The sequence below is a fragment of the Triturus cristatus genome, chromosome 1_2, assembly GCF_964204655.1.
Source record: "Triturus cristatus chromosome 1_2, aTriCri1.1, whole genome shotgun sequence".
Taxonomy (NCBI): Eukaryota; Metazoa; Chordata; class Amphibia; order Caudata; family Salamandridae; genus Triturus; species Triturus cristatus.
This window is the reverse complement of record NC_140580.1, coordinates 509,636,602-509,651,421: the sequence shown is the minus strand read 5'-3', so window position 1 is coordinate 509,651,421 and position 14,820 is coordinate 509,636,602. Positions and strand designations below refer to the sequence as shown.

General features: G+C 37.3%; 2 protein-coding genes across 3 annotated transcripts in view; one reads left to right on the top strand and one right to left on the bottom strand.

The window, feature by feature from the left end:
• DOCK1 (dedicator of cytokinesis 1) overlaps positions 1-14,820 on the top strand; it is a 1,163,810-nt gene that overhangs the window by 447,472 nt on the left and 701,518 nt on the right. The gene's annotated exons all lie outside the window — the stretch shown is intronic.
• The window catches only part of INSYN2A (inhibitory synaptic factor 2A), a 133,495-nt gene continuing 119,646 nt past the window's right edge, over positions 972-14,820 (bottom strand). Inside the window, exon 4 of the mRNA XM_085606234.1 lies at positions 972-6,905. Within this exon, the coding sequence (XP_085462360.1) occupies positions 6,722-6,905 (184 nt within the window). The 3' untranslated portion in view covers positions 972-6,721. The remainder of the gene's footprint in view (positions 6,906-14,820) is intronic.

The window sequence follows — 14,820 nt, the reverse complement described above, 5'->3', positions numbered from 1 at the left end:
TCATCTCAGGCCCTGGCCGAGCTCCACTGGCTTCCAGTTGCGCAGAGGGTGCAATTCAAATCAATGTGTATAGTTTTCAAAGCTCTGCATGGCATTGGGCCCAGGCCTTTGCAGAACAGATTTGAATGGTATGCTCCCCTGCACAATCTTCGCTCTTCCTCAGCCAGATTGACTAAAGTACCTAAGTTTAGAAGAGTTCGATCTGGCGGGAGAGCCTTCAGCATCGCAGCAGCCTCAATGTGGAACAAACTTCCAGTTGAACTCAGACAGACAGATGACCTGATGTTATTTAGAAAGAGGTTGAAGACCTGGCTTTTTCCCAGGGCATAATTTGGGTTTTCTCTTCATCGGCTAACGTCATCACACTCTAGGATAACCGTTCCGCGTGCTCAAGCGCCAGGATACCCATAGGGTTACAGTGCGCTCTATAAATTCCCGATACAATACAATACAGTACTTGCATTTCAATTTCTGAGTACTACCAGCCCTTTCCAGCAAACCTGGGATAATATGATAGTATAGTTGGGTATCTTGGGGCATGGCAGGATGGACTTCAAGACTGTGACATAACCAGAAAAGGATTGATGGTAGATGATGCTTGTGGCTTGGGGTATAAAAAGGCAAAGTTTGGATCACTGACTTACCAGGTCTTGTGACCCAGCTATGGTTGTGGAGTCCATCCTTGGCAGTGGAGTTTTCAATCTACTTATTAAATGAAGAGTCATTACTGCAGAGAAACACACCAGAGTGAAGGAAGGTGAGCCTGAGGGACTCTATGGGTCAATGGGGATTCCCATGATATCTGAACCTGGTGTCTGGAGGGAGCATTCCCACAGGATGAGTTGGAAATGACTTCTTTCATCATATAGTCCCTGTGAAGGGCACATGCAATACCTGAGAAGGTCTTCTGTCACCTTCCAGAATGGTGTCTCTGGAAGATGTCTTGGAGCCATTTTATCCTAAATAAGAATAGGCTAATCAGTAGAAAGTTTTCTTAAACAATGCTACATTGAACTGGTGACTGACCACAGCTCTCTGCATAATGATGCAAGTCATCGCAAGAAACATTCATTCCTCACATTATAGCGCTACTCCTTCTCTCTTACTTGACGCGATCTGACCAGGCTAGTGATGATTGCCACACACATTTGTCACTCCTCTTTGCCTCACATATAGAGGAAGGCCCGGGCTAGGAACTTGTGATCGACGGACTGACTGCTGCGGATTGTGAAAGGTCATCCATGATTCTCATTACTATTATGGCTTGCCTTTGTGGAGAGGCTTAAAGAACATCAAATTGTGGAAGTAGTAGTAGAACTTTGCAATTGTGTGGAAGTGTTCTTGTCAATGGGAATGGACACACAACCCTCTCATTCATTCTTACATGAATTCCCAAGGTTGGTAGCCACATCTCCATCATGCTGCCCCCTTGCATTACCTCAAGGCACATCTGCTGGAAAGGAGAATGGATGGATCCAAAAGGCATTGATATGATTAAAAAAGGAAAGAGAATGAATGAAAGGGCTCAGAAGATGTAATATAAAGAGGAATACCTCAAGTGATTGTTGGTTCTTCTCTCTGCAAAGAGAGATCACCAAGCCCTGATAGAATAACCGAAAATGGCCACAAGGGGATTCCAGTCTGTACCATCACCATAGAGTTTTCCTGACAAGTGGGTCCGCTTATTTGAAACTGCTGAAGTTTGCTATATATAGCATATCTAAAATGCCCTTATGGCCAGATATCATGTTATTCTGCTTCTTCCTGGCTGCTGCCCAGAATACGGAGGTCACGCAGGTAAGGCTGTTCTGTTAACAAGAGTACTATATCTAAACTTTTCAGTGTGGCAGTTGTGGTCTTCTCTACACCTATTTGCTAATCATTGCTCTCAGGACTATGATACATGTATTCAAGCCTAAAAGTGCGTTTTAATCTTGACTAACTGCTAAAAGAAATGGTTATTTTATTCCATGATTCCCATGAACCACATTAACGAGGTGCAGTTACTGAAATCCTTCCAAAATGAATCTGCATTTGTCTTCGTACAGTATGGTATTCAGTAATCTTTAAATACGAACCCAATTGACAGCAATTTTTCCTGATCGATAAACTTCACTTAATATGCCTAATGTCCGTTAATCATCTTACATTGTCCTCTATACTGCCATTTTTTTGTACTTCTTTGCGAATATTCATGATCCCGCCAGTAATAAGAATATTCTGAAGAATTTGAGTTAAGGTGACTCTTTAGCTTACAAAAATGGCAACAAGCTGAAATGGACAGAAGAATTGAAAGCTGTTCTCTTATTATCCACCTGAATCGGAACCGAAATCCACTTTTGTTCAACCCAAATAACTCTCCTTAATCTTGAAAAATCACTTAAAATGCTTGGCGCCCACATTCCCAAATTGCAAGGTGATGTTGATAGAATCATTTGCAAATGGAATCCCAAACCATGTTGGTATGGCTTGTTTTATATTAATCTTTAAAACATTTACTGACATCAGCACTTTTCCCTAGCGAGTTCTCTTCACTCAGTAAAGGTTCATCACTACCACTTGTCATAATAACTGACAACCATTGTAAATTTTATGAATGTTTATGGTCACTCCGGCTTTCGAAATTTTCCAAAGATCATTTGGTTGCAATAGCTCTTTGGCTAGAGTTTTCAAATGGGCTTCATGCTTTCTGGTTATGCCAGTGGTTCTTCTGCACCTCTTGGTATATGTTACCTCACATGAAATGCTAGTTATAAGTTATCATTATTTGTAGGAGATATCAACATAATGATCATTAACAGGCAAATACAGCTTATAGCCCTTGCACTATTGATTATTCAAAATGTAAATTGTTGTGTTTTAGTTTCACTTCATGCACTGTTGAATTTAACTAGTAGGAGTAGATTGAATCCATGATTTATTTTCCCCATCAATTTTGAATATTATTGTTCTATTTGTTTTAGTACTGTGTAATACTATAAGTGTTGTGATTTAAAACCAGATTCTATTTGTTCTTCCTCGCACTAATGGGATCATGTTTCTTTTTCAGTGTCTAACTTGTTATTTTTCATTCTTTTGCCTTAGAATTACAAGTTACATTTTGGTTTAAGTCTGATTTTTACTTCATTTGTCTTGCTTGAAAGTAGTTAGTTTTATATTACCTAATCTGTGTAGTTGTTAGATGTTTTTTCAAGTCTGGAAGTACTTTAACACTGGGACTGTTTTTAAGAAAATAAATGCATATTAATCTCATGCAGTAACCTCAGTGTTTCTAAACATAATGTGTCATAAACCATTTTGATCCGTTTAAAAATGTTTTATTAAAAATGACATTAGATGACATAACACAATATTTATCTTTAGTAAGCATGTGCATTTTCTTAACCTAAGTTTTATATAAAAAATAAAAAAATAAATCCATCTGAAACTTGTACAACATAACAAAAGTGTTAAACACTAAGAACGCTCAGTGGTAACGTAGCTTTTAGTAACATAACAATGAAAAGACGGGCTGCACATTCTGCTGGATGACTTGATTGCGGTCTATTCTTTAGAAATCTAGAAAATCCATTTTTCATTACTATGCATCTAAAATATTTTTTTTAGCAACCCCTGTTTGTAAAGATTGCTGCTATTAAAATGTGTGAATTTTGAAAAAAAAAACTGCTTATATGTCATAGGCGTGAGCTGCATTCAATATGTGAGGTACTGTCACATTATAGGTACCTTAAGTTTTCTATTTTTTTGTATTGGAAATAATTACCCTTTTCATTTTGTGGAGCATCCGATACATTTGCATGCTTGAAATATTTGGGATTCTTGAAACATAGAAGACTGGATAAATTATTGTAAACATTTTCTAGCTTTACTCATGAATAGTATAAAATACACAACACACATTTCTCTAGATTAAACAATTGCACTTCCTTCATGGCCCTTCTTACCCTTTACTCTTTTGTGGCAAAAATATTTTAGTTTTGAATTTATTATTTACAAATATTTGTAGCCCTCTTGATTATGTCTTAGTAATTAATGTCTCCGGTCTCACGATCTCACCCATTTGGTTACCTGTTTTTAAGTGACATGACTTCTCTACATATGTCCTCTAAACTCTTGAAGCACATACTAAAGTTCAGAACGAAAAATGATTTATAGTGCCCAGATGTGTGTTGCTCTGTTTTTTCTTTAAAGTATTGTTTTGGTAATAAATTGGAGATTATATGAAATTGTGCTCATGCTTACATTCACTTTCCATAAAGAGGTTGTTGAGCCTAACATTTAATAAATAAGTGCAAAGATGTTCACGGATATGTTAATTATAATGGTCCATAGGTATCTGTATACACTTATTCTATTTCTTTAGAAAAAGGTGCAACTTCTAGTTTAATCATAACAAAACTGTGGAGCTCTTCTACATTTTCATCTGTTAGCCAATCCCATATTGGTACCATTTGGCAATTGACAATGACTCAGTGGATGCCAATCAACTGTTGTAATTGGATAATTAGGGCTGTGCAAACCACTGCTATAAAACATATGTTTTTTCCCCATTTGAAGTTTAATTTTAAAACTGATGTTAAACCTTTAGTTTTTGTTGCACTCTTAAGATGTTGTCACATTAGGCACATTGCCTCTGGAAATGCATGGGATGCAGATGACTTTTATATACAAAGAGCAGAAGTCTTTCATTAAAAATATAGAATTTATATGTTCCTGGTATTTAACTTGGATGAAAGAAAAAGAAATACCATTGCGTGAAACAACAAGTATTGAAATATAGATTTCCAGTTGTTCATTCTTTTGATAATGTTTAGGCACACTATATGGAACGATCTTATATTGACTAGTTATATAGATTTCATAAATATTTCATTTGCTGCCACTTTTCTCTTAAAGATACAAACAAGCATTCTTGAACACGTTCTTTGACATCCCAGTCTTACATATAATTTTTTTAAAATATTTTCCACAATATTGTTTCAAAATAACCCTAGTGCTGGATCACTTAGATAACATTTGTATTTCAGTAGTTTGTGCCTTACATCTCTTAATAAATGTGTTACATAGAATACATTAATTGTCCCTAGCTAGCTATATTGATTTCTAGCATGTCAAGTTTAATATGACATTCAGTGAGCTAGACTTTGTTACCGTCTGGAAAAACACTTGTCAGTAAATGGATAATTTTAATTTTTATGTCCGTTCTCTCACTTTTGAATCCCTTCAAATTAGAGCATCCTGTAATAATGTATATGGATGTGATGTTTAAGAACCATTTTCCATTAATGTCATAGTTTTCAAAATAGGTCGGGGCACTAGCCAGCAAAACTATATGGTTTGTGCCTGATCAGCTATCCTTAGTATCTTTTGCAGGCAAATGAACAGATAAAGTATTGCTGAATAAGCCCTTTAATAATATACTATGGCATAAACAAGATGACAGGAACCCTTTATTGGTATGAAAGCTCTTCACATAAAATAAGTATATTTTAGAGTATCCTCTGAAACAGTGCTATGTAAATAATTTACATGTACACAAACCTAAAAGCTGCATTTTACTTCAGTTATCAACAAACAAAAAAATATAATTATTTGAAGCGTCATTGTTTGTTATTTTAAAAAAGATCTAGAAACCTAAGATTCACAATTCCCTTATGCAATTAAATGTGTTAATATAACATATTTCACTGAATGTAAATTACATTTTCTTGGTTTGTAAGTCCATTGTTGGAGCTAAAGTAGACACATTTCATTGAAAGGTTTTCTAAGCTTCCTTGCGGGTTTGTAGCAAAGTGAAACGCTCGATACAAAATTCCTGACTCCTCAGTGAATGCTATGGCATTTTAGACTTAGAAAAGTTGCGAAGACGAGGCAACGTTGTGCCAGCGAACTGGCAAACCATGTTCTTCATTTATTTTCATAAGAATGTGCAGGAGCCTTTTATTGGATGATTTTGGCCTGGTGTAACCCAAGAATTACAGAAAAGGTCTTAACAGCTTTTTGTTCCATAGCTTTGACCCTGTCACCTTGCAGCGATTAAAGGCATGTCACGACTTTTGGTGGTTTCTGTCTGCTTGCCCTTTAGAAACTCACAATAAACATGTCATACATCAGACTACGAAGATGGCATTAAACGAAGGTGTCAATGTGACACTGCAGCTACACAGTACATAAAGGCAAATGCACCTGCAGTCACATCTTAGAGAGTATTAGTGGTCTCTGACCATCTGAAAAATTGTGCTTTCTCCAGAAGCTGATGTGCTGAAAAATGCATTCATACCCTGCGCATAGGTGTTGTTAAATGGAAAAAGAATGGTGGCCATTGCAAACATAAGTTTTACTTAGCTCATATGCGTAATCATGAATATTAGTGCCCTAAAAACTGAATTTCAGATTGCCATTAGTGAACTGAACTATGATGATTGCAAAGCAGGTAATTATTTTCCATTTTAGACAGCACAGATTTAATGTCTTATTTTACATCCCACATTTGTGAACTACAAATAAAAGTTGGCAAGGTCCTGCTTCGTGCCTTCCCTTTGCAAATTCGTTGCAAGTACAAAGGCCTTTTTGGTACGCATAGTGCGGACTGAACGCTGCCCATCATAACCAGTTACACTTGAAAATAGGAATTTACCAAGTTTCCCTCCACAAATGATGAGTAGAAGAATTCCTACTGTGTGTCAAAGAAGACTTTATGCTCCAATTACAATGGAATTAGTTAAAGAAACCAGAGTTTCCATCGTCCATGTTTTTTTGATTCAGTTTTTGATTTTCGCTTGGGAGTTGAAGAATAACTCTCCTGAGGGTAAGGCAAAGGTGCAACCTGAGTTTCCTCGATGGGGTGAAGCTTTTTCAGAACGGGTTGTAGTTTGTCTTCCTGCTGTTTAAAATCCAGCTCAACACTGAAAAGCGAAAAAAGAAACTGTGATTACTTTATCATGTATGCCACAATATATTCAAAATGGAATATCCACATTTATTTTCTTTGATAACATTTCATGTCAATACACCACAGACCTTATATCAAGAATTAGAGCAAACGCTCTATAGGCTGAGCTCCTAAACATACATTACTGTTGTGCTTAGAAACCTAAAAGCCTTCGTTTAATTTGTGTTATATCAAAGTGAGTGAGTGGACAGAATTCAACGCTGTTTCCTATACTAATTTCTTCTTGAATGTCAGTACATATTTTGATAGATTTTTTCTACCGTAATTTTTTATTCTCTGTTTCTATTAATGAAAATGTCATTTTCTTCCTGATTTGATTGATGTTTTAAATTGGCTTCCAGTTCATGTATCTCCTTTTCCAGCTTTCCAAGTCTCTCGTTGAGTATTTTATTATGAATATATATATACATATATATCCGGAACAACAATCACTCCTCCCGGGAAGCCTAGACCCGTGGGAGGTGGCACGTAGGGCCGGCGGAGTATCCGGCAAGCACATCCAAATTGCCACACGTAAGCGCGCGTTCAAGAAACAGCGAAGCAAAGTCGATACAAAATAGATTTATTGCATCATAAATCTATACGTGTATATATAATTAAAAGTGGCCTAATAGCACGTTATTTAGAGAAACTGTAGCTTTACCCATTCACACATTTAATGCTTGCATCAGTTCAAAGGTTAAGTTTTATGTTATTACCACAGTATATCAAATTGAATTGAAAAACTTCAGTTACTTCATCATAGCTTTCATGTCACAAGAACTTTACACAAGGAAATATTTCTCCTAATGACTAGGACTAGGAAGGCCTCTTAATGTGATTTTAGCTCTAGGCTAAAACACCTTGACTCCCTGTTTCGATTTTGAATACATCATAATAATGCCGTGGCATAAACCATATATGCAAATGTTCCAGAGAGTTATGTTAATGATTTTACCATTGTTAAGGGATAATAGTAAAAAATAATGTATTCCAATTTGTGCATCTTCACATATAAAGACTCGCACACCAAATGCAATGTTTATGACCTCATAGTATGTATACCTATAAATACCATCACTGAAGAGCAAAATATAATTAAAGCAATAAATGAGTAAATTCATAGTCATCTCTCTCAAAGTGGCAAGAGAAATGTGATATGTAGTCTCATCTGTTAGATTTACAACATTTGTAATTGCATCTGTGCTATTAAGTAAGGTAATGAGCACTGCAGTTGGTGTGCGAGTTATGGTTTCATTGCTCTTGTGTGAGCTACGGATTGTGGTCCTAAACATAACTCACACATTTTTTTGGGTTTTTTGGAGGGGGTTTATTAATCAATAATGCAGTTATTTAACTTTCTAACCCAATTTCTGAGATTTTGTTTTAAATATGTGTAAACCCAACTATAACTTCACTTTAACCTTTGCATATTTAAGTGATTTTTTTTTTTTTAACGTACTACACCCATAACTTCCCTGCACCCATACTCCACTGTTCAATAACTTAGACCTAGCACAGCAGTAGGGTCACTGCAGGGCCTGGCGGACAGGCCTCCTACCAGACTTTGTGCCCAAGTCTCTGCAACCATCCAGCCTGACCACCCACATTGTGTGCAGAGGAATTTGGTGGAAATGTCTGCCTCTGGACACTTTCTCCTATTTGGTGGCAGGGGTGTGGAATTCCTATAGCCCGACACCCAGGACATATTGTTTGGGGGTCAAGGACAACAAGTTTTCAGGTTTATTTTGTCCTTGGGACACGTAGGTCCAATCCCCTGCAGCACAAATCCTTTGGCTGCCAATTTACGGTACCCCATTATGGAGCAGAGAAGTGAATTGTCGGCAGTTGAGGTAATATTTGTGGCCATATGCTAAAACGAATAAATCGATTAATATTTTTATGTATGCTTATGTGTTTTATTACCTTTGGAAGATATATGGCACACTCCTCTCAGGTGTGAATGAGACTGTATGAGAGGTATTACTTATGCTGAATGGATTGTGCAGATTGGTTGACTATTGGTTATTTAAAAATGGTCCTAAGGATTTTGTTCCCTTACTACTCATTAATACAAAGTCTTTATTATTCGGTTGAGCACTCTAAGTAAATGTTGCAAGCTCGGACTGACTTACTGACACTGGTTCCATTAAAAAATGTGTACACGTTTGCAAAGTTTAACAATATGACACTACGTATAATGCTCCTAGAATGCTCTCCGATTAGATGCAAATATTTACAGAAGCTTGAAAGCAAGAATGATGACTTTTTCAGCGTTCAAAATACAATGGTCACAAAAAATTGCAACTAGAAGAAAAAAACTTTTGCTAAACTACTGTGAAATTGTACCAATTCTTTGAAGCATCATTTAGTAAAATATGTTGATGTTTGCTAGCATCACTAAAAAATATTCAAAATGGAAATTCAGTGCAACCAGTTTCAACAAGATTATGGAAAACTTAAAAATAAACAAGCATTGGCAAAGCCAATAGGTCTGACATTGGTGGTCAATCTTTTGGCTTTTCAGTGCGTGTCTTGTTTTGATATGGCTTTTGTTAAATGTTATTGTTGTGAGAGCTGCTCGGCCCTCACTATTGTTACAAACATTGGCAATAATATTTTTGGGTGCTGACAAGCACACATTGTCATAGTAGTTCCTGCCTCTGAACAAAACTACATTGTGTGCCAACATGCTCCATGTGAAAAAGCAGAGTACGATCATTCAGTGAAGCCAGCTGATAGATGTATGGAGAGAGAGAAATAGAATTTTTAGAAAAACAAAAGGTCTTGGTTAAGGCCAGACTAAATCAGGGGTTCAATTCTTGAAGAAAGTCATAAAGTGAATCAATGGTATATGTCTTTACATTAGTGCAGATTTGCTTATTTCATGAATTCACAGGAATTTACAGAAGTGGACCAGGAAATCATACTTCTAGAAAACATTTGTGAACTGTATTTTAGGACGAACAAATATGCATGTGTAGATATCTTCGTGCAAAATTCTATTGAGCGTTTACAAGTTAACTTTCCCTCCAACCACTTTTTTCACAACTCTGTAAGCAGTTTTACTTTTGACTCTTTTTCAGGAGTACATTTGCAACCATTATCAGTATGGGAAAAGATTAGAGCAGAGGTGGTGAAAACCCTTAAAACAAGAAAGTTAGTAGGTTTGCACAGGCTCAAAAGAGCATTCCAGCCCTGTAACCCTTGCTTACCGCTACCTCTAGCCCCGTATGTAGATCTGCACAAAAGTGGAAAAATAAGGAAATTGCTAGTATTCAAGCTCTATAACAGTATTAGCCCCGGCATAATCATAGAGGCTATTATCAGAGCCCTCATATAATGAGATTGCTGCCATAATAAGGCACAGCACTTCATGGCACCAAAGGGACGAGTTGATTATTTTTTTACAGGACAAGTAGATTTATAAAGCAACCTGTCCCATCAACAAGTAGAAATTGTATTAAATTCCACACCCCTCGGTGGAATTAACTGCATTCATAAAGTTTTTCCCCATGGCATTTGAAGGACAGCAAGCAGGACATAAAGAGTCTCAGGAGGAGGACGAAAAAGAGAGAACCACTCCCAGTCTATTGAATGGGGGTTCTTTTTTAATCCAGCAGGGAGGAGAAGGTCTCAGCCAAATTGGTGACTTGCTGTTTATGCAAGAAATAGTTCAGCCATGAGATTGGCATAAAATATTCTTTCAGCACTTTCAGAATGCATAAGCATCTGAAAGCATGCCACTCCATTTTCTTTAACTAGGCGAAACGGAGACAAGAGTCACTATCCACATGTTCTGCTGTCATTGAGTCACCAAGCTGGACATACTTCTTCAACAGATGTAATTGCTGCCCAACAGAAGGACTTGAGCCTTTCTAACCGTAGGATTGAACTATTATGTATGGACTGTGGCAAATTATTATCTTTGGGTAATCAAGTGCCACAGCTTGTGACTTGTAGGTAGGTGCAGATGAGGCTACATGCAAGAAATATAGTTTTTTCACCCAAGCTGTGATGCTCTGTTTTCTTGTTATGTTTAGTACATCCCCTAACCCCCAAAAGAAAAATTCCAGGAAAAAATTAGTTACAGGGTCCTGTAATGGTGGCCACAACATTGTACTTGAAATTGCAGCCTGACAATCAGATTTTTTTTTTCTTTTTTACAACAGGAAACTGTACCAGTTCAGTGTTAAAGAAATCGGCAAAGGAAGAAAAAGCTCCCTCTACTAATCAGGTCGAATTTTAGTACAATGGGACCAAATAGCTGCCCATATATCAATAACAAAAAACGTTCTTCCCATGGATGTCTGTTTTTTTTTCCGCTAACAACTTTGACAATATTGTAAAATGAAGTTGAGAAAAGGGCAGAACCCAAAACGTCTTTGTGCCATGCAGTTTCATATAGGAATTTTGGGAAGTGAAACAGAAAAACAGCTGAAGAGAAATACACCAAATTTGGTAGAAAGCTAGATCTTTAGTCTATAAGAGTGCTTTTGTGATGTCTTTTAAATCTTCAAAATATACTGATGCCTGGACGGTTGCCCCTGCGGGAGGGCTGAATACTCGTGTAGTACTGCAAATTTAAAAATGGAGAAAACTAATTAGCCAAAAGGTCTTTTTCCTGTTTATCTACTCATTACAAGACAGAGCAACTCTGTTCCCCTGTCTACAATTTAAAGTAAAAGTCACCCATAAGGGGGCAGGGTAAGTGTATCCTGCCCCCCGGCACTCCTGAAACAGGATCCATAGAGAATCCCTCCCAAAGGACTAAAATATAAAAAAATATTTTTGTGTCAAAGGAACTGCAATACTTCCTGGAACGCAGTACAGCCCCTATAACATACTGCGGGACTACTACAGGAGAACAATTCCGCAAGAGCAAAGCAAGCTTCACAAGCTGAAGAATGCAAAGTCTTGCAGTACTCTGTGCATGGCTGTTGGCTAAAGAATGTACCCAAATGGGATTGGGCACAAGACATTCCTCTGTATGCATGAAACTAATCATATTTCCCAATGAGATGCTGTTTCTCTATCACAGGTACAGAGGTACACCTTTACTTGGGTCTGGGTGGGTTTCAGTTTTCTATAAACTTTTCATACTGGAAGGAATTCAATAAAGTATGTGTAGACCTTTGCTCACTGTGCCACTGGATTCAAGCTAGCCTGGGTGATGAGGGGTCCTGCCCCGAAATCGGTCCCAGTATGCTTGTTTCAGGTCCAGGGAGGACCTGGCTTGGCAGTTGGAGCTGGACTGTTACCATGACGGACAGGGTTAAGACTGATTTGCCTATGGCTGGTCCAAACTGGGGTGGCGTGGTGAGCAAAAGATCGATGGATTAAACCCAGATCTTTGTGACTGGGGGTGAATGTTTGCATTGTTCAGCATTCCATCCATCATTTGTTCCTTTTCCAATTTTCCTTAACCTCTGATGTACAATTAGGCGTTGTGTTTCGTAACACGCAGAAAAAGGTGAATCTGAAGCATATCATCCCCATCAGGTAGTTGTTATACGTGTTTTTGTGCTGTCATTGACTTGTATAAGAAACCAAATGAGTCTGTATACATCAATGAGATCAACAAATTATTAAACCTTGAATACCATTCAAAAACGCTCTATTTTCATTATCAACCTTAATGAGCTGTATTTGTTGAATACCTGACCTGCCAGAGTTTTAATTCATTGGCTTCACTTCTGTACATTTAGCCAATTACAAGCCATGCAACACTAGGCCCTAAGGTTAGCCCTCCGTAGTATGTGTAAATTCCTTATACATATTCCCAAAATAAACAGAACGTTGTACACCATTTTAAGAACACATACAATCATTCTGTGATTTAAACTCTCTGTAAAGGAGTCAGCCATACATTATACAGAAATCTCCACTTTATACATCAGCAGTTTTTACAGAAATTGTAGCACTAAATGACAACTCTTTCGCAAGGATAAGCTTCTGTTTTTCACACATATTTATAGTAACAGACCTTTGACCTATTTAAAACACCTATCTCATTCTACCTACACTCAGTCTGTAGCTTGTTAATCAAGTAGTGCTTGTACCTAAAACTTCACAGGTAGGTAAAGTGTGTACTATATAACTGTTAGCATACTAAATGAGACTTGTCTCCAGTATTTCACTGTTTCTATTTGAGGAGCAGTAGCTTTGATAATGTCATTAGTGATGTGATCAGTGAAGTCATCAGTGATGTAATTTAGCATGTTAGGAGTGATGTAATATATGAGGTCATAAGCACAGGATTGCGGGGCTAAAGTAATAGTAAGCTCAGTAAACTATAACTAACTAAATTTAATATTTTTTTATTTTTAAATGGTATCTTTTACAACATCTAACTATGTCACTTTAACCTTTGGGTTTTTCTGTGAATTTCTAGGGTTTTTTAAATGTAAACCAAAACCTTATGTCCTTACCTAACTATAATTTCACTTTAACCTTGAGTTTTTGTCAGTGAATCTGTATGTATATATAATAATTGAAGTTAAGATATCCTGATAATGTGGAATTCTCCTTCATGTTGTCTGATAAGTTGAAAAATGCAGAATGAATTTTCCAGAAAATTTGCTTGACCAAGCACAGAAAAAAATGAAAGTATTTCACAGCTCATAAAACTGAGAGTATAATGAATTAACACAGGGAGCAATTCAATAATTTTGTTCCAGGTGTTTGTAAACTATTGGCATTCCTGTCACTTTAACCTTTTGGATAGTTTTTGATATTGCCGATGTGTCAAAACACAGAAATAAGGCAGAAATTATAACGTCAATGCTGCGCTTCATTTGACAACATATTTTTCATGCAGTATTTTACCATTATGCGCAGTATAATCTGTATTGTATGGTGGATGATAGAGATCAAATTAAGCAATGTTCTTTTTATGAAATCAAAGACACTCTGCCCAGTGATGCGAAGTGGACCTGATGAATGTTCACACATTTTAGAGCTAATTTCGATAATTTAGGATTCTCGTTTCCTGTACATGTTAAGATGTTGTAGATCATATTAATGTTTAGTGTTTTATAAGGAATCACAGCAAGTTATTAACATGCATATTTATTACAATTTTATTGTTTTGAATTTTAAATGTCTGGTCCTAGAATCGTTTGCCTTCTTTGTTACACAGTCTTTGTGAATGGATGTTTGAAGATCTAGACATCTCGCTACACCTTTGTCAAGTGGATCATTTACACATAGAGGCTGAAGCAGTAAATCTTTGCACCTACCACTTTAGTGAGATGAAATCACAATAGATTAAAATGGTGCACAGACTGAGAGAGCCAGACCCATTTGCCTCCTGTTCTGAAGGACGCAACAAAGTACGGCCCAGCAGGATACCCTTAATGTAGCTTTTATTAAGATCACAACCTGGCGTCAGTCCTCCCCAGGCGTCATCAGCAACTGACACCTTTAGAATTTCTTCCATCTTACAATCTATCTCAGAACAATACATCAGAACATATTCAAATGTGAGAACTAGACACTTCATGACATATCCCCCTCCGTTCCCTGGAGGCATACCCAAAACAAGACCAGAAAGGAAAACCAAGGGAACTAAAAACTATCACATGAACTCCCATGATTACCTAACGTAATCTTCTAGGTAAGAAGGTGTCCTGCAAACCCTGGAACTGCTCCTGGACATAGTACCAGCCACACTCCCTCCCATGTAAGTTCTTTCACCATGACCCCTGTATCCACTACTAACCTCTACATCTTTCATAAACATGGCCGCTGAACATCCATCATCCCGGTCTTGAGCATTCTCCTCCACTTCGATATAGCGCAATGTTCCTAAAATTCCACCTTTCACCATTCTCCAATGGGACAATGTACTTCCCTACACCAACAACGCGAAAAGGACCCTCGAATTT